This window comes from Centruroides sculpturatus, unplaced genomic scaffold (assembly GCF_000671375.1).
Source record: "Centruroides sculpturatus isolate CEXI.00-Female unplaced genomic scaffold, Cexi_2.0 scaffold80, whole genome shotgun sequence".
Taxonomy (NCBI): Eukaryota; Metazoa; Arthropoda; class Arachnida; order Scorpiones; family Buthidae; genus Centruroides; species Centruroides sculpturatus.
Window position 1 is genome coordinate 1,081,400 of NW_019384552.1, and position 23,844 is coordinate 1,105,243.

The 23,844-nt window shown below is 29.0% G+C and overlaps 1 protein-coding gene across 1 annotated transcript in view; it reads left to right on the top strand.

The window, feature by feature from the left end:
* The window catches only part of LOC111623709 (eukaryotic translation initiation factor 5B-like), a 59,698-nt gene that overhangs the window by 13,150 nt on the left and 22,704 nt on the right, over positions 1-23,844 (top strand). The window contains exons 3-5 of the mRNA XM_023366395.1: positions 12,478-12,568; positions 13,656-14,795; positions 14,938-15,055. Of these exons, the coding sequence (XP_023222163.1) occupies positions 12,478-12,568; positions 13,656-14,795; positions 14,938-15,055 (1,349 nt within the window). The remainder of the gene's footprint in view (positions 1-12,477; positions 12,569-13,655; positions 14,796-14,937; positions 15,056-23,844) is intronic.

Here is a 23,844-nt window from a genome sequence, read left to right on the forward strand (position 1 = left end):
TATATTTACATAATTATGTACTTACACAGATATCCCTAGCTTAACATTGCTTTGCTTAATGTGGAATTTGATTAATGCACAAAATTAATTCTGGAAATCCCTTTATATATGCAATGGAAATTTTAATATGGCTTTAGCAGCTGTCTTTACTTAACATAGATATGTTTTTTCAGCAAATAAGGTGTTGGTGAATTTATTGTTTTCTTGCTGAGGGTGATTTCTGATGTAGATATATAGTTAATTATAATAGTTTTGAAATTTTAGCACATTACTTCTAATGTGATATTGTGTTCTTTGTTTAGAAGCTTATTTTAAAACTTGCTTCATATATGTTTGTGTAAAATCAAATCAAATGTCTTCAGATTAAATGGATATAAGTCCATTTTATGTATGCTTTTTAAGTTTCATAGAAGATATAATGCTATACAAAATGCTATACAAGATATAATGCTATACTCATAATGTGAATGGGGAAGATACTCCTAAACATCAGATATGTCAAATGTGGTTTTGAAAGTTTTGTTTAGGATATTTTGAACTAAAAGATGCAGTTTTTGGGTGCTCAATACATTTTGTATAGTGCATCCAAATGCTGTTGAACAGAATTTTCAAAAAGAAATTTTAAAAATCAACAAACAGCAACTCATGAACTTGCAACAAGTCTTCATATGTCACCAACATGATGATTGTGTTCCACAAGCATTAATTAAGTGGGGAAAAAAACAAACTGAATCAAGTATAATTTTGTCTGACAAAAATTTAGTAGCTCTATTGTTTCATTTTATTTTGGAATTAGTTAACATTTTTATCATAGAAAACTTGTCTTACAGATGACAAAATAAAAATAAAAATATTTGTTCTAGTGAGTGGTGATTGTTCAGTTGAGTACTGAGATACCACTGTATTCAATTAATGCAGTTTTGAGATACATAATAGCATTGAGGGGTTAATTAATTGCTTTAATCAAGGGATACCTGTAGTATAACTAACTGTCTAAATAGCTAATAAGACACTCACAATCTTTTTTAAGCAGCAAAAACTCTTTTAATAACTAATATTTTTGATCTTATTGGAGGATATTTCTCAAAATTGGAGAATATTCAGGTTTACAAAGATTTCATCAAATATTGTAAATCTTACAATGTTTTTGTTACTTAAAAAAGTTGTGAGTATTGTATATACTTATAATAAAAAATATAGTTTAAATTGTACAATATATTAAAACATTCTTTATCATTAAAATTTGCTATGAACTTCTATAATATGTAATTTTCTGATTTAATTACATATAGTTTAATCTTCAAAACAAAAATATTTTGTTTTTTCAAAATCTTGCTTTAGATGATTTTTTAGCTATTGCTTTTTTGTTATCTGTAAACAAAAATATCATTATATTTATATATAAAATAAAATCTGTTCTCTGTATAATACTAAACTCTGGCTGATCTGGACCAAATTTTTCAGGTTAGTTATATTTTCAGGTTAGTTAGAGAGACTAGCATGAAATCTGAAACCTCCTAATTTCCTTGATACTTTGTGATAATTTAAGTTTAATACATTATTATGTAAGTAAGAATGATAATTAATGAAGGTGCCATGCAATCCTTGAATCATATTCTTGGGGTATGTCCTGCATGGCAGTGTTCAGCAACCATGAGCGGAAAGAATCTTTGTATGTACATTTAACTTGCGAGCGACTTCTGTCCAGAGTGGATGCATGTTGTTTACAAAATGGGGCAAGACAACTTAATCAAATGCTTGATACGGAAAATATGACAAGCATTAAAACAGTAAATTTGACAGGTAATTGTTATCACTAACTAGATACACAACAAATATAAAGAATCTTCATAGAATAATAAGTTAAAAAAAGTTTTATTTTTAAAACATTACATTTACAAAATCAGAAATCATTAAATTACTCTAAAGATGATTAATTAAAATGCCTACAACATATATATACAGTGGTACAGTACCTCAGGATACGAAATTAATCCGTTCCAAAACTGAGATCGTATCATGAAAATGTTGTAAGGTGAATCATTTTTCCCCATACGATTACATGTAAAACCAAATAATTCGTTCCAACATGGAAAACACACTCAAATTAAAGCTAAATAGTAAATTGAAAAAAAAAAAAAAAAACCATAGTAAGGAAAACACTGAAAAATTGTTTTGTAGTTGTAAATGTATAAATAACCATAATAGAATAATAATTGATAAAAAAAAATGTAGTTTATTTGCACTTTACCTTTGAGGATAGATGATGGTGGAGGTGTAAACTGATGGCGGAAGAGAGGGAGAAGGATAATGATATTAAAACTTAACTTTCATAACATAATATAACAATAACTTAGAAAAGATTTAAAAAAAAACAGTGTTGTTTTATATATATATATATATATATATTTAAATTTTTATTCACTGCTTTTTGCTTTCTTTCCTTCACTTCCACCAGCACTTTCACTGGATAGAGGTCGCTTGGTAAAATATCTATCCAAAGAGGTTTGGCTTTGCCTACTTTTTAAAATGTTTCTAAAATGACTTAGGCAAATGTCATTACTCCGAGCAGCAATACAGCCACTGTGAACCTTTTCGGGATGTTTCTTTTCAATAAAATTAGTCACTTTCTGATAATACCTCAAGATTTCCTTTATTGAGTGAGATCCACGACGAAGCAAACACGCAGACTGAGACCAATGAACAGAAGTAAATAAAAAATGGCACTGCGAACTAATGTAACGTCGTATGGTGAGTTTTTGTTCGTATCGTGGAGCAAAAATATGTTCGAATTTCATGTCGTATCCTGAAAATTTTGTATGCTGGGGCGTTCATATTTTGAGGTACCACTGTACATAATTTATTTGTCATTCTGTTTTCATTCATCTACAAAATCAGCCATTTTCTTCTTTGGAAGCATGAGCAGTGGAAGCTGTGATCACATTTGCTTGGTAGCTGTTTTTTGCATGTGTGTATAGAATTGTCATCTGGTGCTTGCTGCACGCTAAACAGTTACTCCGGACATGCACATTTACTTGAACCAGTTTGTTCACTCCACTTGGAAGCACGTTCAAGCTCGTGGTAGCTAGATGCTGCCACATAGGATGTACCCTTAGTGATCACTTCAAAGAATATAGGGTTTTCTTCTGAATTTGGAAGCTATGCTAAAATAATGCTGTTGATTTGAGTTGGTTTAAAATAACCAAACCTGTAATGATTTTAATTTTAATGTTTGTCCTTATTACTCTTTGCTCAAGTTTCTTGAGCAAAGAGTAATAAGGACAAACATTAAAATTAAAATCATTACAGGTTTGGTTATTTTAAACCAACTCAACTGTGGGAATATCTTCTAGTTTAAAAGAAAATTAAAAAGTTCTCAGCCATTCCAAAATGATGATGTCTTTTTCATAAATATCGAAAAATTTAATATTTTTAAATGCTTATAAATTGAAATTAGTCAAACAATGTTGTCACATGGTTTTCTACAGTTACTCTATAATCATTGATTTTTAATTTTCAAAGTACTGTGATATTTATTTTAATAATATAAAGTTAGTCAATAGAAAAGAAAGCTTAACCCAGCATTGGTCAGGTGATCAAAAGCTACAACAGCAGTTAAATGTGGTTTAATTAATTAATTAAGTAAATCCAACTTTTTTTTAAAGTTTGTCAACCTCAATTAACTTTTTGTGTGTTTTTACACATAAATATATGTACTTGTATGATTAAAACATAACATACACTTTTATAATATGGTTATATTCATAAATCTTAATAATTTTTACTTGTGTACTTTTTTTGATTAATGAAACTCAGAATATTATAGGAATTACTGATAAAATATATTTGCAAAACTTTAATATCAAAATTTAAGCATGTAGACACACGCTGAAATTCCAATAATCATCAATTAATATATATTATAAAGATAAGTCTACAATGTGTGTGCCACTAAAACTTAAAAACAAGTCCTGGTACAATCAAGGGCGTTATATGGTGTGGTAGCCATCTATCCCCCATCCATGAAGAAGGTTCCCATTTTACCTGAAGGGCATGCTGTTGAAGATATAAGGGCTGGAAGTTAAGGCTTACCCTGAAGAACTTGGCTTCTATTGTACTATTTTTAGATATGATTTTTTGCGTTTTTGACTACGTTTTAGTAGGCTATCACATTTAGTAAGGTGAAAGAAGTGTATTCCTTAACAATGGAAGTGTTAACATGGAGTGTTAAAAATGGAAGTGTTAAGAGAAAGCTGCGTGCAAGTTTTACAAGCGCAGATGTGGTTTTTTACATTTTTGCAGGAAATCAAACATATTTTTAGACCAATGTAAAAATTCTCTAATTAGTCTGGAAACTGGGAACCTAATTTTTGCATTCTGTGAAAATGGGTAAGATTGGCTATAATGTAATTATCTTAATCTTTGCTATCATTACTTTTTGCCCGAGCAACGCCAGGCTCATCTGCTATTTTTCTATAAATGCGATATTTACGAGAACATACTTCCCATGTAATTTTTTATATCCGTTGCAAAATATAAACACTGTTATCATATAAAAGCAATTATTATAGCATTTTTACAAGATTTTTTTTATTTAAACAAGTCATATGAAGTCTTTCGAACATTAAGGTTAGCAATTTCGATCACGTGTGGGGTATCACAACCTCTCTAACAAGGATTACTTTTCAAATATTAAATAATCAAATTGTTTATATGGATTTGTTTTAATGTTTGTTATATTGTAATGTTTGATTTTTAAACTACAAAGGTTATCTTAGGTAAGGGTTTATCACACCGAGTGACCAATACACACATTTTAAAAATTCTTTATTCCTCTACTATACACAATTTAAAGAATTTTTAAAATGTGTTAGATTGATCACTCAATGTGATAAACCCTTACCTAAGATAACCTTTGTAATTATATAGGCCTAAATCAAATAATGTAATTTAATATAATAGAAGGATTGGAAGTACGAAATAATCTATTAGATTATTTCATACTTTTCTAATCTTCTAATCTTAATTTTTGGTGTAGTTATTTTTTGCCTGGGCAACACCGGGTTCATCTGATTCATCTGCTAGTATTCCTATAATTCCTATTATATTCTCAGTTTCGTTAAAAAAAGTACACAGTAAAATATTATAAAATAATACATAAAATATATTATAAAATAATAAGAAATTTTTGTAAATAAATGAAATTAACACACTTCAGCTTGAAATTTATGAACTAAAAATAACTGAACTATGTAAGACTATTGATAAAAAATTGCCATGACAAATAAATTTAGTTACAAAATTTAAGAAAAATTCTTAAAATTAGACAATACATAAAAGTGTTTTCTGACTTTGTCTCTCTTTGCACACACATGAGAAAATTAAAATGTTAAGAATTTTTCTTAAATTTTGTAACTAAATTTATTTGTTTTGGCAATTTTTTTTTCAAATGTATTTCTTTTTTTTTTTTTTTTTCTTTCTTTGATTGTACCATTGCCAGAAGGATGTTTTTAATGTTTTACATATTGAGGTGGACAAGTAGCCTCAAAGGGAAGGTCAACTCTGCTGTGAAACTGTTAATTTCCTCGTGTGTGCAAAGAGACAAAAAGTTAGATGACCCTTATGTATTGTATAATTTTAAGAATTTTCTTAAATTTTCTAACTATATACAAGGATATTGTTTATTAGAAAAAAGTAAAATCACTGATCAGTAGAGTTAGAATTACAATAAATACACTGAAATATTGAATGATCTACAGAGAGATAAGCATTACATGTGTACTTGGATTTTCTATCAGCATTGCGAGAACAAATCACACATCTATCAATACCATGTGATGTGTTCTGTTTCTGACTGGAGGCAGTCATTTCTCCAATAATGCTGCTAATTTTTTTTTAATGAAAAATATATGGTATTCTTGGATTGTTTCTACTGCTTTTCATATGTTCTTTTACTAGTTCTAGTTCCAAACTCTTCAGGAACTCTCTTCTCTTCATCTTATATTCTCCTACATTCAACTTATAAACAACTTGTGAATTTATACCTGCAATGTTCAATAGAGAGAACATAATAGTAAGAGTAGCCATCACCTTCTCTTCATTTTCACACTCACTTTTTAATTCAATAAAATCTTCATCACTTTATACTAACAAGTAAATCATTCCAGAGTTTCTGGAGATGTTTCTGTTCCTTTTTGTATGAATATACCATATTCCAATAGAAATAGTAACACACATCTAAGGACTAGAACAGCACACATAATAAAGTAACTGAACTGAGATGTTCAGAAATGTGTACTGTTTCAAAGTTCATAAAAAAATTACAGTTAGCAGCTTTTAAAGACTTGAATCTAGAAAATTTTTAATCGCCTGTATATAAAACTTTAAAAAAAAAAATTGGTGATGTAAAATGGTTGCCATTGCAGATTTTTTTACATACCCCAGTTGAGAAACACTTCTCTAGATGTTATTTGATATTTAAAGTATTATTAAAAATTAGTTATTAAAATTTCATTTAAACTGATATGATTTTCAATATGCCAAGTTATTATCTTCAAGAAAAATATCAATTAAATACGTCATTTTAATGTTTTTTTTTTTCAAACAAATTTTCAAATATTGAATAAATAATATATTGTATAAACTACTGAAAAAGATTATAATATTTTTTATCACGCGTGATTTATTTCAAAGGATTTGTTGAATGTTTTCTAGATGTTTGGCTTTTTGAGCATTTACAAAGTGTTGGATTTCTGAATTATTAAATATGCTTTTGTTAATGTATCTTAGTTTTATTTTGTGTCTTTTACCTGTATTGATAAAGATTTTATTATTAATATTAAAATCTTACATAATTTTTAATAAATTTTATACAGTAGAGCGTCGATTTTCCGAAAGTCAATCATCCGAAAGAATTCCAGTCGGCAAATTTAAATTTTCGCCAGTGCTGTGGCGCTTCAATCTTTTGCTATGCCTTGGGCTACTCAAATATTTTACGTTTTTGATACTAAATTAACATCTGAAGTATAATTTTTTATTGTTTTTATATTTTTCAATATATTTATTTTGTTTGTACAAAATAAAAAAATAATTTTTAACGATACAATAGTCTTTGTTAGGCTTATAATCGACGAAAATTCAACGCGAAGCGACATGCAACGGAGAAAAATTTCAACATCGGATACGTTAAACTATTTTTTCGTATGTAAATCGGTTATCCGAAATATCAGTTATACGAACAACCCCAGTCCCCAATTGATTCGGAAAATCGACGCTCTACTGTATTACAAGTATTTTCAGTCTACTTAACTTCATAAATTGATAATGATAAGTCATGTTATGCAATTTAAGATATTATTTTTCTTGTTCTGCTTTTATAGTTAAATATATTCCAATTTCATTGTTTACTTTCACTTTAATTAAGATATAATTTACTACTAAATTCATTTTAAAATTACACATTAATAGAATTTTGGAGAATCTGAATAACTTCTGTGGAAAAATGTTTCTCATATTTTTATTACTTGTTGTTCTTTAATCTATACTTTTTTCTTAGAATTTAATACAATATCTTTCCTTTTTTTCTCAAATATTTTCAGTTGTAATTTACTCATAAGGAAATCTGTTTTTAGTTGTATTTTTTAATTAAGACAACTCTAGAGAAATTCCAGTTGTAAAAATTTTTTTAATATAATTTACTATGACTACATAGTGTTTCTTTTCTTTTTACTTTGGGGTGCCAAGGCACCCTTTTAAATTTTCCAAAAATATTTTCCTAATTAAAATTTATTTTTTTATTCATATTGTGTTGTGTATTTTGTTTCTGTATTACTTATAAATTAGCTATCACAGAAGGTGAAACTTTTATTGAGTTCTCATTGAAAATTTTTTTATCTGTTCAACTTAGCATCCCAAGATTAAATCTTGAGTGCACTAGTGATTTCCATATTTACAGTCCTATTTATATTCCTGTATTGAAAATCCAGTCTTAAAATAAAATGTGTACAAACATGTTTAAAAGAATTTTATTTAATGTAGTAGATTTTATCTAGCCATTTTCTTATTCATCCAGTCAGATTAAACTATATATATATAGTTTATATAGATATTGTTTATTTATTTATTTTATATCAGTAGATTTTTTTTTAACAGTATTTTATTTACTATAATACATAGTAGAGATAAATGCATTTATATTATTTCAATGTCAAACTTTATGAAAATCATTACAGTTGCAGTTTTTAACTGATTTTACTTTTATTTTATTTCATTCTTGTTTGTTTTTATAACTTCATATTTAATATGTAACATTAAAATATATAAAGTTCCTTTTCATTTATTATATTAAGAATAATGAATGCTGATTGTCATTCTTAAATCATAAAGCATATTCACTGTAATTCTTTTCTTTCAATTTGAGTCTAATATGAATTTTTTAGAATTGACAAGATTCTCAAAACTAATGAAATTTTGTTATTGAATATGTTTATTCAAAAATTATTACATTTATTTAATAAAAGGTTAGGCTTATATTAAAAAAAATTATTATATTTCATTATAAATAATTTAGTTATAAAAATAGTCATAAATTAATAATGCTAATGTTAATCAAATGCAAATGTTTGTCCATTTTCCATTATTCAGTTGTTACTTAAATGATAATTTGCTATTCTGAACTGCAAATGGTATCACTAATTTTTTGTTTAAATATCAATGTTAACTATCCACCTCTTTCTTAGCAACTACAACTAATTATATCAACACACCTGAATTTTTTGCCACACATACATAAGTTATTTTATTTCTCTACTTATTATAGCCATCTTCAAGCTTATGATTACTGTTCCAAAATGGAACTCATCATTTTTCGAATACATTTCATTTTAAATTTAAAAGATTTACAATAATTGTGTATATTAAATAAATGAAAAAATAAATAAATACAATAAATAAATAACAATATAAATAACATAAATAAATAAATAAAACATAGTAAACAAGGCTAACAAGGGGACCTTACGGTGTCGGAAATTCAGTTCAGGATGAGACTTTCCAGGTTAGTAGTATACATCAAGGGTGTCCACCCAGAAGAATTGTAAAGTCCACTAGCCAGAAGATTCTGAGAAAAAAGGCTCTAAAGTTTTAAGCGCAGCTCATATACTGATCGATTTTACACTATGGGAATACAGTGAAATGGCTGAGTCTGTAGTGAACTCGCTTGCCACGCAGGCGATCTAGGTTCTATCCTACTTTCAGCTAACTTTTTTTTTATTAATTCTAAAATTGTAACAACTTTTAAATAAAGTTAATGATCTAAAAATATCACCAATTAAATCATAAATAACTGTCAACTTTCACTCCTGGGAGCTAATCATTGGGTGAGTTTTCACAAGTCAGCAGCAAAAGTGACACTTTCACATAACTTTCCTCATTGGTTGAAAATAACAAGGAATTGAAAAATTCTTCAAATTTAAAACGAATATTTTTAACCTCTCCACAGCTTATAATATCTTAAAATTTGTAATAACTTTTTAATGACAATAGTAATTAAAGTTTTAATTTACCTATACATATATCTAACACCTTATCCTTGCCGAGAAATATAATTTAATTTCAAACATTAAATTATATTTCTTGGCAAGGATAAGGTGTTAGATATATGTATAGTGATTTGCTGAGTACTTTATGATATTATTGTTTTAATTTACCTCCATTAGAAATGCATTTGAAATTATTCAACTTTTTAAAAATAAAATACAGTAGGCCTCCTACAACGTGGTAGATACATTCCTTGAAAATACCGCGTTGTGGGAAATTGCATTATAGGAGACACCAACTCAATACAAAAACTGGGATTCGGTTCTAAAAAGAGAAAAACTTGGCGTTTGAATGGCGTTTTTTGACTTTTTCAAACCAGTCATTGGTATCCACGAATTTAACACTAGTTTCATCAGCTGGCCAGTGGCGAAGTGTAGCGGGGGCGACACTTTTAAGGCGCAGCAAAATTTCACAATAAATAATAATAATATCTTGTAAAAATTTGAACCATTTCATTTCCTATTTTTGTCGCACCTACGATTCGGACCAATTGAAATGAGCACGGAATTATTCATTATTTATTCTGTGACGAAACTGAATTTTAGTCTTTTAAATTGAGATACCTAAATAAGGGGGCAGCGAAATTTTCCTCTGCCCCGGGAGGCTGACACCCACGCTACGCCACTGCAGCTGACGACTGTCCCATTTGTTTTAAATAATAAAATATTTTTAAGGCTTTGTGTTTAAGTGCAGTTTTATTTAAAGGCAACTGTTTCTTGTTCATATCTTCTACCCATAATATTAGCGCTTGTTCTATTTTTTACATTATAGGTGCTCTCGGACTAGCAACATTTTTTGCAAGAATAGATGATCCGGATGCGACCAAATTTCTAATCTTTTCTCCTGATTGCTTAATCGACCAAATAGTCGACTCATTTAAATTAAAATGCCTACTAATATCAGCTATCCGCTCTTGATTTTTAATTCGATCCAAAATTTCTATCTTTGAAGAGTTATAAATTTCCTTTTTAACGATGGTCCTTTCTTTTCATTCGGCATTGTTATGGCTAAAATTTTTNAATAGTCGACTCATTTAAATTAAAATGCCTACTAATATCAGCTATCCGCTCTTGATTTTTAATTCGATCCAAAATTTCTATCTTTGAAGAGTTATAAATTTCCTTTTTAACGATGGTCCTTTCTTTTCATTCGGCATTGTTATGGCTAAAATTTTTTCAATCAGTTTTGTGGACAGTAAAAATCGCAAAAAATAACTTTTCTTCACTATGTTGTTAAAAATATACACCCAATAGAAGTTTATACTGTGTTTTGGACCATTTTTGCTGTCCCCACTTATTGAAACAGTATAAATGATGGAAAATTTAGTGATATATTTGAGTGTTTACAGTAACTGATGCGCATCTGTCTAGAAACCGGTCTTCCCCTGAAACTTTCAAGGGAATAAATAACACGCCAACGTCGACAAACAGCTGTTTTCAAAGACTTTTAGCTCTGTATACCAAACTGTGGCTCGTATCACGTGATCCATTGCGATTTTTCTGTTATGTGAAAGATAATTATTTTCTAAATACCGTAAACCGCGTTGTAAAAGTACTGCATTTTTCCAACCGCGTTGGAGCGAAAACGCGTTGTAAAGGTACAGCGTTGTAGGAGGCCTACCTGTATTATCTTTAATTTGCATTTTATTAAAATGTGAATTAAAGATTGTTGCTGTACTCTCATATTGCTGTATTCTCATATTGTAAAATCAATCGGTATATGAGCTGTGCTTAAAACTTTAGAGCCTTTTTTCTCGGAATCTTCTAGCTAGTGCACTTTACAATTCTTCTGGGTTGATACCCTTGAGGTATACTACTAACCTGCAAAGTCTCATCCCGAACTGAATTTCCGAGACCGTAAGGTCCCCTTGTAAGTATAACTACTAAAAGATTTAAGGGTTTTTAATCCCCATGCTTTTTTCTATCATATACATCCATGCTGTTGAAAGAGCATTAGCATCCAAAAACTAGCAGTGACTAACTTAATTTTAATATTATCAATGCTAAATTGTCAGATTAGAGAGATTATACATCATGGTTATAGTTACTTTGTAAAATCAAATAAACAGTATGGCCAGATTATAAGTAAAGATGTTTTTTCATAAATACAGTTAAAAAAGAGACATAGAAAAAGTAAAAATATTATATTAAGGCAAATATGACAACTTATAATATAGTAACCAATTAAAAATTTATGATAGCAAAAAACTAGCATTTTCAGTTTATGAATAAATTTGATTTCTCTGTTGTAATTGTTACAGTGTTGGAGATATTTGGAGAAGACAAATATCAGTTTTATGTTGATAAAAAAAATTAATGGTAACAGGATTATTTTGATGAAAATTATAATTATATTAACTGTAATTCTGATTAATTGAAGTCATTATTTCCACCAATAATTAAATCAAAATTCTTAGTCCTATATTATTTTAATTTGTTAAATTGCTTTTATGAGTAGCAATACTTTGTACTGGTAATATTACTTATTTTTGTATTTACAATAAATATATATGCATTTATTAACATTAACTTTTAATTTTGGCTCTTTATATAAAAATATAATTATAAATTTAGAGGAGATAAAAATATATATAAACATACATTTAAAAATATGACTATATTTTATTAAATGCTAAGATTATAAAATTTGTAGTGTAATGTATAAATTATGATACATTTTAAACATAAAAACTTATTTGAATTATATCTTCTGATATTAAGTGGAAACTGGCCAATTATTGTTTAATAATTTGAAATAATGAGGTACACTGAATGAAATTTAAGAAATGTTGAATTTTATGTGTATTGACTATTTAAAATTTTCAAATGCTAATATAGTGGAACAATGTTTTTCTTAAAACGATATATTTTTTTCTTTTAGAACTACAGATCTTGCACAGAAAATTGAATCTCTGTCTCTGGAAGACTTAAGTAATCAACGATCAAAACCTTCAAATAAAAAAGAAGGAAAGGTTGTTTATTTTTCTTTCATGAAAAATTTAAAAATTCTTTTTATTTTAAGTGAACCTAAAGGTTATTATTAAATTTAAATCATATTTATTCTGTTAATAATTTTTGAATAGCTCAGTTTGCAAATGGAATTTATAAATACAATATTACTTAATTTTAAATTAAAAAATTTGTTTAAATTTAAAATTAAATATACCCCAAATAGTTATGATTAATTCATATACAATAGAGCAGGGCTGCACGAAATATTAATAAATATATCAATTTTCCAACTTAAAGAAATATACAGCAAAAATTTTATTATTATTTTCCACAACTTAGTAAAAGATAAAACAAGAAATCAGATAACAGACTCGCATGAAAACTAATTTAAAACTAGCAGTGACTAACATTCAAACAAATATTTTGGATATATTACGTTCACACAGTGACAGTTAATTTATAATCATATATAAATTGTGATTTACCTACATTTCTTGGGGTTTTTTTATTCTTTTTTCTTTTGTGCAGTCTACAACAGTTTAAAAGTTTTAACTGATCCTTACATAGACAAGGGTTGCCCATTCCTGCAGTAGAGTATTGATTAACCAAGACAGTTTAACTAAGGTTTTTGCTTTATGTGATGTGTGTGTAGTAAAGTACTTTGTTGCAAAGATGAGAACATGATATGGTTCAGTTTTTCATGAATCTTGACCATACATGGTACTCAAAAGAGACTCAAAGTTTTAAAAAAATTTACTCTGGTGACTTCTCACAACAATACAAATTTTAAAACAGATAAAAGAAATTGTAATTGTCATGAAACCTGATTTATAACATTATTCTTGTATTTTGTTGATTATTTTGTACAAAATATTGTATTTTATTCAAGTTATTGATTATTTAAGGTACAGTCACAGTTCACATAACCTTGGATAATGAGGACTCTTATTTTGATTTATTACTGTATTTTGAGGAATAAAAATCTTTCATTATATAAATGAAATGCTTAATCCTTAGATTAAATATTTAATCTATTATCTTGCAATTTTATATTTATATAATTATTTTATACTTGTCTTTTCATACTTATGTATGTTATTTTAATAGAAAAATAAAATGCGAGCAGAGAAAAATAAAGGTGATGACAGCGAAGATGAAGCTTTTGGTAATAAATTTGAAAAACAAACTAAGAAAGGAGATAAAAAAAAGATAGTTGATGATGATAATGACAATATAATGGATGATAATATAAAGTCAAATAAGAAAAAAGGTAAAAAAAGTAAAGATGAAAGTGATGACGATGAAATTTCAACCAAACAATCCAAAGGAAGAAAAAGTAAGAAAAAAGATGTCAGTGATGATGAATATGAAAATCGAGATCAAAGAGAAGAAAAATTTAATTCAAAAAAGCAAAAAGAAAATAAATCAAAATTAGAACAGAGTGATGAGGAAGATGAATCAATAGTAGTAAAGGATAATAAGTTAAATAAAAAATCTAGGAAAGGTAAAAGCGACTCAATTGATGATGATGATTTAATTGAAACTGCAAAAGCTTCTAGGAAACAAAAAGGAAAAAAAGTAATTGATGAAATTAGTGATAATGATTCTGAAAGTGTTAGTAATGTTGTAAGGACTAAGAAAAAAGATGATCATTCTAAAAAACAGAAGGAATCAAAAGAAGAAATTGATAATGAAAGTATAGTCCCAAAAAAGAAGTTAATGAAACCAAAGTCAGTGTTTGAATTATTAGATGTGGAAGATGATGACATGGATCTTGATGATGATGATGATGATGATGATGATTCTAATAAAGCTAAAAGCAAGCCTGAAATGAAGAAACAATCTTCTGAAGAACAAGATAATTTTGCAATAGGAAAAGGTAAAGATGAAAAAGGTAAAAAGTCTAAAAAGAAAGAAAGAAAGAAGAAACACGATGAGGATGAAGAAGTAGAAAAAATGTTAGAGGAATTAGCTTTAGAAATAGAAGGAAAGAAACCTGCTGCTGAAAAACAGAAAGAAAGTACTCCTGAAAATATTGAACAAGATACAAAAATGGAAGAATCAGAAAAAGTATCTAAGAAGAAGAAAAAGAAGAAAAATGAAGTAGAATTAATTGAAACTCAAATAGAAGAAATTGAAGATGTAGTTGATGCTGAGAAAGAAGAACATACAGTTAAAACAGCAGCACAGAAAAAGAAAGAAAAGAAAGAAAAAGAAAAGCAAAAGAAATTATCACAAAAAACACAGGCAAGTTTAAATAGCATTTATTTTTATTGATATATTACATAAGAATAAAAATCATTTTATAATTTAATTATGTTTGATTGTCCAAACAATTAAACAAAGGTCTTTGTTAAATTTAATATTAATTATTGTATTTTTCTTGAAGGAGCGTAAAAAGAATGAAGCTGAAATTGAAGTTTCAGCTACTACAGTCAAACCAAATGTTGTTATGGAAATTGATACAGAGACTGCAATGGCTGCTGAAGAAGAAAAAGAAGAAGCTGGTAAATAATGTTTATTTTTATAAAATAACTTTTGCTAATAAACTTTATAAAGATTAAAATTTCCCACATTATTATGTCATATTCAATGCAAAAATTATTGTAAATATTTAAAAAATGATTAGGGTATTCAAAAACCAGAAAACTTTAAAAACTTGTTCTTTGGATAGTATGTGATTAATTAACTGGTTAAAAAAATTATAATTCTATTTCACACGATGACAGAAATAAATATGTTTCAGTGTTTATTTTTATGTATTTTTTTCAAAATCATGATACAATAAATTCAATGAATAACAAAATTTTAACTACAGATAAGTTCTTTAGGTATAAATATTAAAGAAAATCACAAGAAGAAAATATTGCATATCAATATTGCAATAATATTAAATATAGACAAGCATGAAAAATAAATGTCAATTTTTACATATTTACTAAATTGAACTTTTGGCACAGGTTTTATTATATGACACAGAAATTCTTCACAACAATACCTTAAAGTAATTTCTTGCTACACTTATGTGAGATCCGAATAGCCCCTGGATCTAAATAATAATTTAAAAATAAGTTTAATTTTTGTAGAAAAATATTCTTTCATTTTGGTGAGAAATTAACAGTTTTCTAATGTGGGAAAACTGATAAAACAATCACTTCCTTTAACGGGAATTGAAGCGTCCTTTGTTTTTCCCTTATCTGTTACAAATCTCACCACACTGGGAATTGCAGACCCCTCATTTTTTCCCCTTTTCATCTGTTCACGTGAAAGAATCCAAACATGCTGATTGGTCGCAAATGAAGAGATATAGTCAGAGTTTAGCAGAATTCGAGGAGTACGTCAGGAGCTCTCTCAGAGGAGAGAAGCGTCCTATATTGTCTCCATAAGTAAAGGAGTGCGTCCATAGATCTGAAAGTGGAAAAAAGTCCACATATTTGCTCCCTAAGGCCAACACCCTTAGTTAGACGTATTTCCATGTAGTATCCTAAAGGCAAACGTCCATAGACATACTTTCGCCATGTTAAATGAGTTAAACATAGAAACATAGAAGATATATTTAATATTATGATTATCAAGACCTCTCCATGAACAGAAGTCGGAGAACTTTATAAATGAGGTACATTCGTCTAATACAGAAGAAGAAGAAGACAACAAAAATATTGTATTGAATATAATGAATTTGTGAGCTCTCTCTCTCTCGAAGCATATATTTGGATCATTCGTTTAGTTTTACTTTTAATTAAGTTTAATTTGTATTTTTATTTACTTTCTTTATTAAATAGTTAATCATTTATTATTATTAAAGAAATGTCATTGTTTCCATACCTCCACACGCAAATTAATCCGCATGATATAAATGTGATTAACTGGTGTCAGCATCCTGACTTGGATCTGAATCTCGCGATTTGGATCAGTTACAAAAGCCCTCCCGGTCAAATTCTTGACATAAGATCGGATCTCGTGATCCGAAACTTTGGAGAACTAGTTTCACCAACTAGCGCCGATTAAGTGGTACTAACTATCCTAGCGGAGTAGTACCCCCGGCTGATCTCACACTTACATACTTCTTCCAGCATCTATACCACTTGTCAAAGTAATCCTGGAAGCTGTTTTCTGTGATGTATTAAGTGGCTTTTGTCAATTGTTTATTGAAATTTGCATTATTCCATTATTATCTAAAAGCATTTTTATTATTTGCATTATTATCTAAAAGCATGTACAGTACAATACAATATTTAAATATGTAACAGAGTGCTTAAATGGAAGTTATATTAATAATATTGAAAAGTGTTATGATGATAAATGCAAAGAATTCAGCTACTGATGCATCAATTCTAAAATTCTTTCAAAAAATATATCTATTTTAAAATTTATTCTTTATGTCTATCTATCTTTGGACATGATTTAGTACAACTGCAATCTAGACTGTTTTATGATTTATATTTTTACACAATATTTTATGAGATGATTTTTTGCAATTAATCAGTTTTCTCTTATAGTGGAAATAGATGCTGTTTAGCAGATCTCCATTCTAGGTCAGATATTACAATCAATCAATCTTTATTATTTGACATAACAGGTGTTATTACAATGTTATTACATTGTTATTTTAAGTTTGATACATGAGTAAAGAAATTATATAATTTATACAAAGTTAGCATGGCAAAACTGTTACCAAATAAAATTTGGTAACAAAAATCAGATGGCAGTGTAGCAACTCGAACATCCAAAAGAATATTGTAAGAATCAAGGTGTTTTCTCATATCCATCACTATCATTCCACAAAAGAACATTCAGAGTCACATTAGACATTAATTATTTTACCATTTAAGTTTATCGAAAACCTATTTAATCTAAATTGTGCAGCAAATGACTTTATTTTGTAACTCAAATTAGACAATAAATAAGGCACTGGACTCCACACTCCATTAAGAAAAATTTCACTGTTGCAACCTCTTTCACTCAAATAATGAACATCTTTTAACCAATATAAGTCTTAGTCATTGATCACAGTCCAGAAAGAACAAACTTTCACTTAAATACATATAATAGAGGACAATCCAATATTATTTAGTAATCCTTTAGCAATAGCAGGCTATGGCTTCAAAAAAGAATTATCATTTATCTGTGAAAGTCTTGTATATATCAATTTCTGATAGTCATCTTCTGTTAGGTCAATAAGTTTCCTCCAAAATCTAAACAGTTTTATTGACAATTTAATAGCGAGGGGAGGTCTTCCTAATTCCATTCTCACTGCAGGTCCTAAGACAGATCTATTAATATGGAACACCTGCTTAAAATAGAATACAGTAACTATATTGGTTCAAATTTGTCTACTAAAAGACCGCTCCAAACCAGAAAAGCATAAAATATACTTGGTTCAATTAAAGAATCAAATAATCTAAAATAATTGTTTAATGAAGACGCTTTAATTTTAATAAGTAACTTGATGAGATTGGTGATTTTAGATCTTGCAGCAAGTAAACCTTTATTTAAATCAGCAATTCCCAACCTGGAGTACGCGATAGGTTGTTTAGGGGTACAGAAAAAAGTTAGTGATTATGGTAGAAAAAATAATATATTATGTATCAGAAATTAATAGTATTAAAAAATTATTAGGTAAAAAATGTTCCTTGCAACAATCACAAACTTTAATATACATTTCAAAATGCAAAAATAGAAATAAAAACTTATGCTATCAGTTGTACAATGCAACAGATCAATAAATGTTGTGCAGTCAGTCAATGGTAGTGGGGATACCATTGTGTGTGATTAGAGATTATGTTACAGACTTTTGATGGTGGGCTGTGTTACTGTTATTATTACCTCTCAACAATATCCCCATATGTTGTTTTAAAAAAGTATTTTTTATTGTTAGCAAGGAAAAGGACATAGCTAGTTTCTCCAGATTTTCTGTATGAGTGGTAATTTTTTTCATTATTTATTCACTATTTTTTATTGACAAGACTATGTCTTGTTTATAAAATCGTACTGCCTGCTGTGTTACCAGCGTACAGGTATGAAGGAGTACATGTCAAAAGTTGCAATTTGGCACAAAGAATTATTAATAGGTACCCAAATCATGCGTGCATAAAAAAAAAAAAAAAAAAAAAAAACAGACTTGTATGTACTCGGGACTGAGAACCAAGTCAAAATAAAATTCAAAATGGTGATACTCTCCACAAACAGGCAGTGTGAGATTTGCGCATGCATTGCTCGTTGGGAAGTTGGAAATGCCACGGGGGTATGCTAATGAAAAAAGGTTGGGAACCGCTGATTTAAATGATAGGAGAATGTGCCATGTGAAGAAAAATAAATACCTAGATATTTAAAATTTGTCACAATTTCCAGTTTATGATTTTCTAAACTGAATTTTTTTCTTTTTAAGTTTATCACCTCTACGAAAAATCATAAGCTTTGTCTTTTTCCAAATTAATAGTCAATTGGTTATCTTCACAATATTTCAAAGTAAGATTGAGTCTTTTCCTAAACAAAGAGACTGAATTAGCCAAGAGAAGGATATCGTCAGCATAAAGAAGACAGTCAATTTCAACATGGGACAACAATGCTATCATAGAACTTGGACCTCTCAGAAGGTTAGGAAGATAGTTCAAAAACAAAATAAAAAGGATAGGACTCTAGTAAAAGGTGGTTCTTCTTGAGGTAGCCCTCTATTGGATTCAACATAATCATTATAAAATGGAAAAGTCTCTATAAGATATCTAGTATTAAAAAAAAGACTCTTAAGTAAGTTGACAAACAATGCAGAAAGACCAATGCTCCTAAGCTTATACTATAACAAATTATGATTGTATCAAAAGCTTCCTTGAGATCAATAAAAGCAGTATATAGTTTCACTTGTTTCTTCAAAAGTGATATTTGAATAAGACCAGTCAAAATAAACAAATTGTATTTGATGCCTCTATTTTTAACAAATGCTCCTTGGAGATGTGTAACAATATTAAACTCATTCATCCATTTCTGGGGATGATTTGTCATAATAGTTGAAAAAACCTTTCTAAATACACTAATTAAAGCAATTGGTCTATAATTAGTTGACATCTGCCTACTTTCCCTCTTATAAATCATTCTTAAAGCAATTTGTTTCCAAGATAAAGGAAAAGAACAACTAGACCAAAATAAGTTAAACATATCCGATATATATCTAGTAGTATTTCTGTAGAAAGGTATTTTATCATTTCATTCCTTATATTACCAAGTCAGAAAGGCAATGGTCTGTGTGATTGCAGTGTAGAAGGTGATGACTCCCACTATCTAATCTTTACTTGTACTAAACATACTACTCATTGATCCCATCTGAGACAACTGGTGGAAAACGACGGGCACCACTGACCCTGCAATCTAAATACCTTAATCAGGAAAATCTACCATGCCTTTACAAACTTTGTACACAACCTTAAACTGCCAGCAGACCAACATAAGCAACTTGTAACTCCATATCCTCTTTGCTGTGTTACCCTACTGCTACTCAGCCTCTAATCAGCCTAATGTATTGTATCTTGTTTATCTATGGCATCATCAATCTTCTTTTTCTCATGTTCAACCATTGTAATTTATATATCCAGTGAAATAAGGTTACCATTGTAATATGTACAACCATTGCAAATTGTATAACCATTGTAATATGTTTAACCATTGTATTTCGTCTATCCATTTTAATATGTATAACCACTGAAACTTGTATACCCTTTTAACACGTATAACCATGGTCTATGATTATGTGTTAAAAGTTTATGTTTTATGTTACAACATATTTGCCTTGCAATAAGCATTACCCTGTGAATTGTTAGCATTATATATCGACATCTATCAGCTATTACTGTACCTTACCACCTTTCTCTTGGTTCCTGTTGTCATAGTGGTACTTGTAGATTGTCCCCACCAAACGGTAATTGTCACGTCTAACCCTCTTGCATGTATACTATCCACACACGGTCCCTTCTGCATCATTTGCATTCCTCCATTGGTTCCTGACAGATGCTCTGTGACCCTCCTTTCCTCCCTCTTTTCCTTCTCATTCCCACCCCATCTCATACTCTACTTAACCATATTTATCCCCCTTTCCTTCCCAAGGCTATACCTTTGAGTTAACCTTTCCTTTAACATCCTATTCTATATTATCAAGACTTGGGCCTTAGGTGGTTTTAATTTTCTGATTTACAGTTTCCAATTCACTCAAAGTGATAAGATCATCCAAAAGAGAAAGGAACATTATTACCAAAACTTAAATCAATATAAATTACTGGATTTGGTCCAGTGAAATACTCTTACAAATAATTCAACCAATTCGAGGGGAATATAGCATTTTTACATAGTTTCTTAATTCGAAATATATTAACTAGTGACCAAAAATCTCTAGTATTTTTTGCCTTCAATAATAATGAGTTTATTTTAGCCAAAAATGACTTTTTCTTTGCCTTACATAGCAGCTTGTAACTTTTATTTAATTTACAGTATTTGTCCAATAGATTTCTAGTTTTCTTTCCATGAAACATTCGTAGTACTCTGTTCTTTGTTTTCTTTAAACATAGACACTGAGGATCAAACCATTGCTTGTCAAATGATAATAAAGAATATTTTTCTTAACCATTTCACATCATAAAGCCAAAGCTAACAAAGTCTTTAATAGTTCATCATAGTAACTCTGCATATCCAACAGAAAGACTTCTTTAACCAAGGTATATAGCAGGGGTGGCCAACCTGCAGCTCACGAGCCACATGCGGCTCTTTGAAGGATTATTTGTGGCTCTCGATAAATGTACCTGAGTTCCTTTTTCATTTTTGTGTTATTATATTTTAAAAAATTATTATCGTTCCATATGTGTTTCAAAATGTCTTTTAAATTACTAACAACAAATATGAAAGACTAAGTGCAACGTTGTAACAAATTTCATTTCCGTCCAAATTAAGAATGATATGACTCATCGAAAACTGCGCGAACGAACATAAACAGTGGTGTAATCGTCCGTTATCGACCGATTTTGAATTTGTACACTGTCATTGCAACGGACAGTTGACATTGTGCTCTGGAGGAAACAATTTGTATCACTCTTGCTACGGATATAATTCGTAATCTGGAATTTTTTGCATACCTTTTTAATATGTATTTAATTGCGGCTTGCGAAAAATTTCAAATTTTGAAAAATGGCTCGGACTATCAAGGAGCTTGGCCACCCTAGGTATATAGCAAGCTGATCAAAGATAAATAGTCATCCGATCTTTCTTGTTTCCATATGTAATGAATTTTTGGAAGTTTCAGAGTCAATACACTATCTGTCATAAATTCAAATGATATTAAAATTGAAAAATGATCAGAATTGAAAATATCAAAAACTCTAAAATCCAGTAATCTGTCCAATAAATTTACATTTACCATTATTAGATCTATAACAGATAGATTGACTGTGGAAAGAAAAATAAATTTAGCTGGATAGTCTGAGGCACATCGACTGTCTAAAATACATAATCTGTACGACTTAATCAATTGTAAAAAACTTTTTCCTCTTTAGTTCAATATTAAATCATTAGATCTTTGGGGATTTAAAACATTACTATTACTTCCAACATGAAAATTATCCAGTTCTTTGCGTATTCTAGCATTCACGTCTCACAAAATAACTATATCATCCTCAGAGAAATTCCTCAACAAGTTTTTTTTTCTTTAATGGTACATCATAAAGATCTATTCTCAAATAAACAAGAACAATTATCAAACTATAACTAAGTGAACAAAAAATTTTCCTATAATTAAATCTAATCACTATTAGATTGTTGGAGTTAAACAACATTTCTGAAGAACCTAATTTTTGGGAAACTGCAAGAATGAGACTGCCATATGGATGACCGGGACCAGTTGGTTTTCTAGCAAGTTGTTCATATAAAAACAAATCTGGGTTCAACAAAGAAAGAACCCATTTATAAGAGTTAGTTAATCAAGTCTCAGTAAAAGAAACTAAATCATAATTTTGCCATAAATATATAAACTCTTGGTCATTCACTGTCAAATCCACATTCCTTAACAGTTCGAAGACAATATTCTCATTACTAAAGTTTTATTTCTCTCTTTAGCAATTGTTCCACTTAGCCCTTCTGGCTGGATTTGTCTAAAGAAGTATCAAACTTCTGTAATTCATTTGTTTCTAAATTGAAAGTGAATTTGTCACCATCGGCCATCAGGCAATCAACTTTCATAAATACTTTTTTATTCAGAGATTTAGCTTCTGCAAAGAAAGGCAACAATTTTCTATGCATAAATCTTGATCTATATGACAAATTATCAAAGGCTCTAATGCATAAGTAGGACGGCAATGCCTGAATTTTCTTTAAATTTTAAAAAATAACTCTTTTGTCATCTTGAGTATAGAGCTCAAACAATATAAACCAAGTTTCCGATATTCTATAACTATTAATAAAAGGAATAGACTCCCCGTTTTGTCTTTTAAACAATTCAATAAAGCTATTAGCATTATTGGTTAATTCTTTGTCATTACCACTCAAACTGGAAATGATAATATTATTTTTCTTCAAATCATTGTATACAGAGTCTATGTAATAATTCTGAAGAGAGAATTTATCCATACATACAGTTTTAAAAGACAAAAGTTTGGTAATTTCTCTTTCCAGGCAAGATAGACGTTCATTGTACTCCTTCTGTAAATTAGACAACCAGTGAAATTTCAATGACAATTCTTCCAGTTTTGATAAAATAGTATCAAAACATTCTTCGAAAAAAACAGAATCTTCTGAGGTAGTTGAGAAGGAATATCCTGCGATGCAAAATAGTCATCCAGTCGAGATGATTTCAATGTTGGTTTTCTTGGAGATCAACGACACCTACCAGCAGAAGTTGAAGCTTTATTGTAAGGTGAAGAAGGTGATGTTTGAAATATTGGACCTGGATTAAGTTCAACTCCTCCAATAACAACCAAAAAGAACAAAATTAAAAAAGTATCACAGTAGAAAAAGACATCCTCAGTAAAGTCAATTAATAGCAAACAGTTGAATTGTAGTTCGTAATAGCAAGTCGTAGAAAAACACACCAACAGAAAGCACTGTCAAAAGCACCCCTCATATTACTAAAAGATCAATTTTGGCTTTATTTTTTCCTTAGACTATAATGGCATGAGTGGTTGTACTAAGAATTAATGTTGTTTAGTTTAAACTTCTCACTTACTACTATAAGATTTTGTTCTGTTTGACGTTCTTTTGAAAAATGTTATCAGTCTTAATCAATATATCTTTGATTATGACAATTTTGAGTTAAGTTAAAGAATGA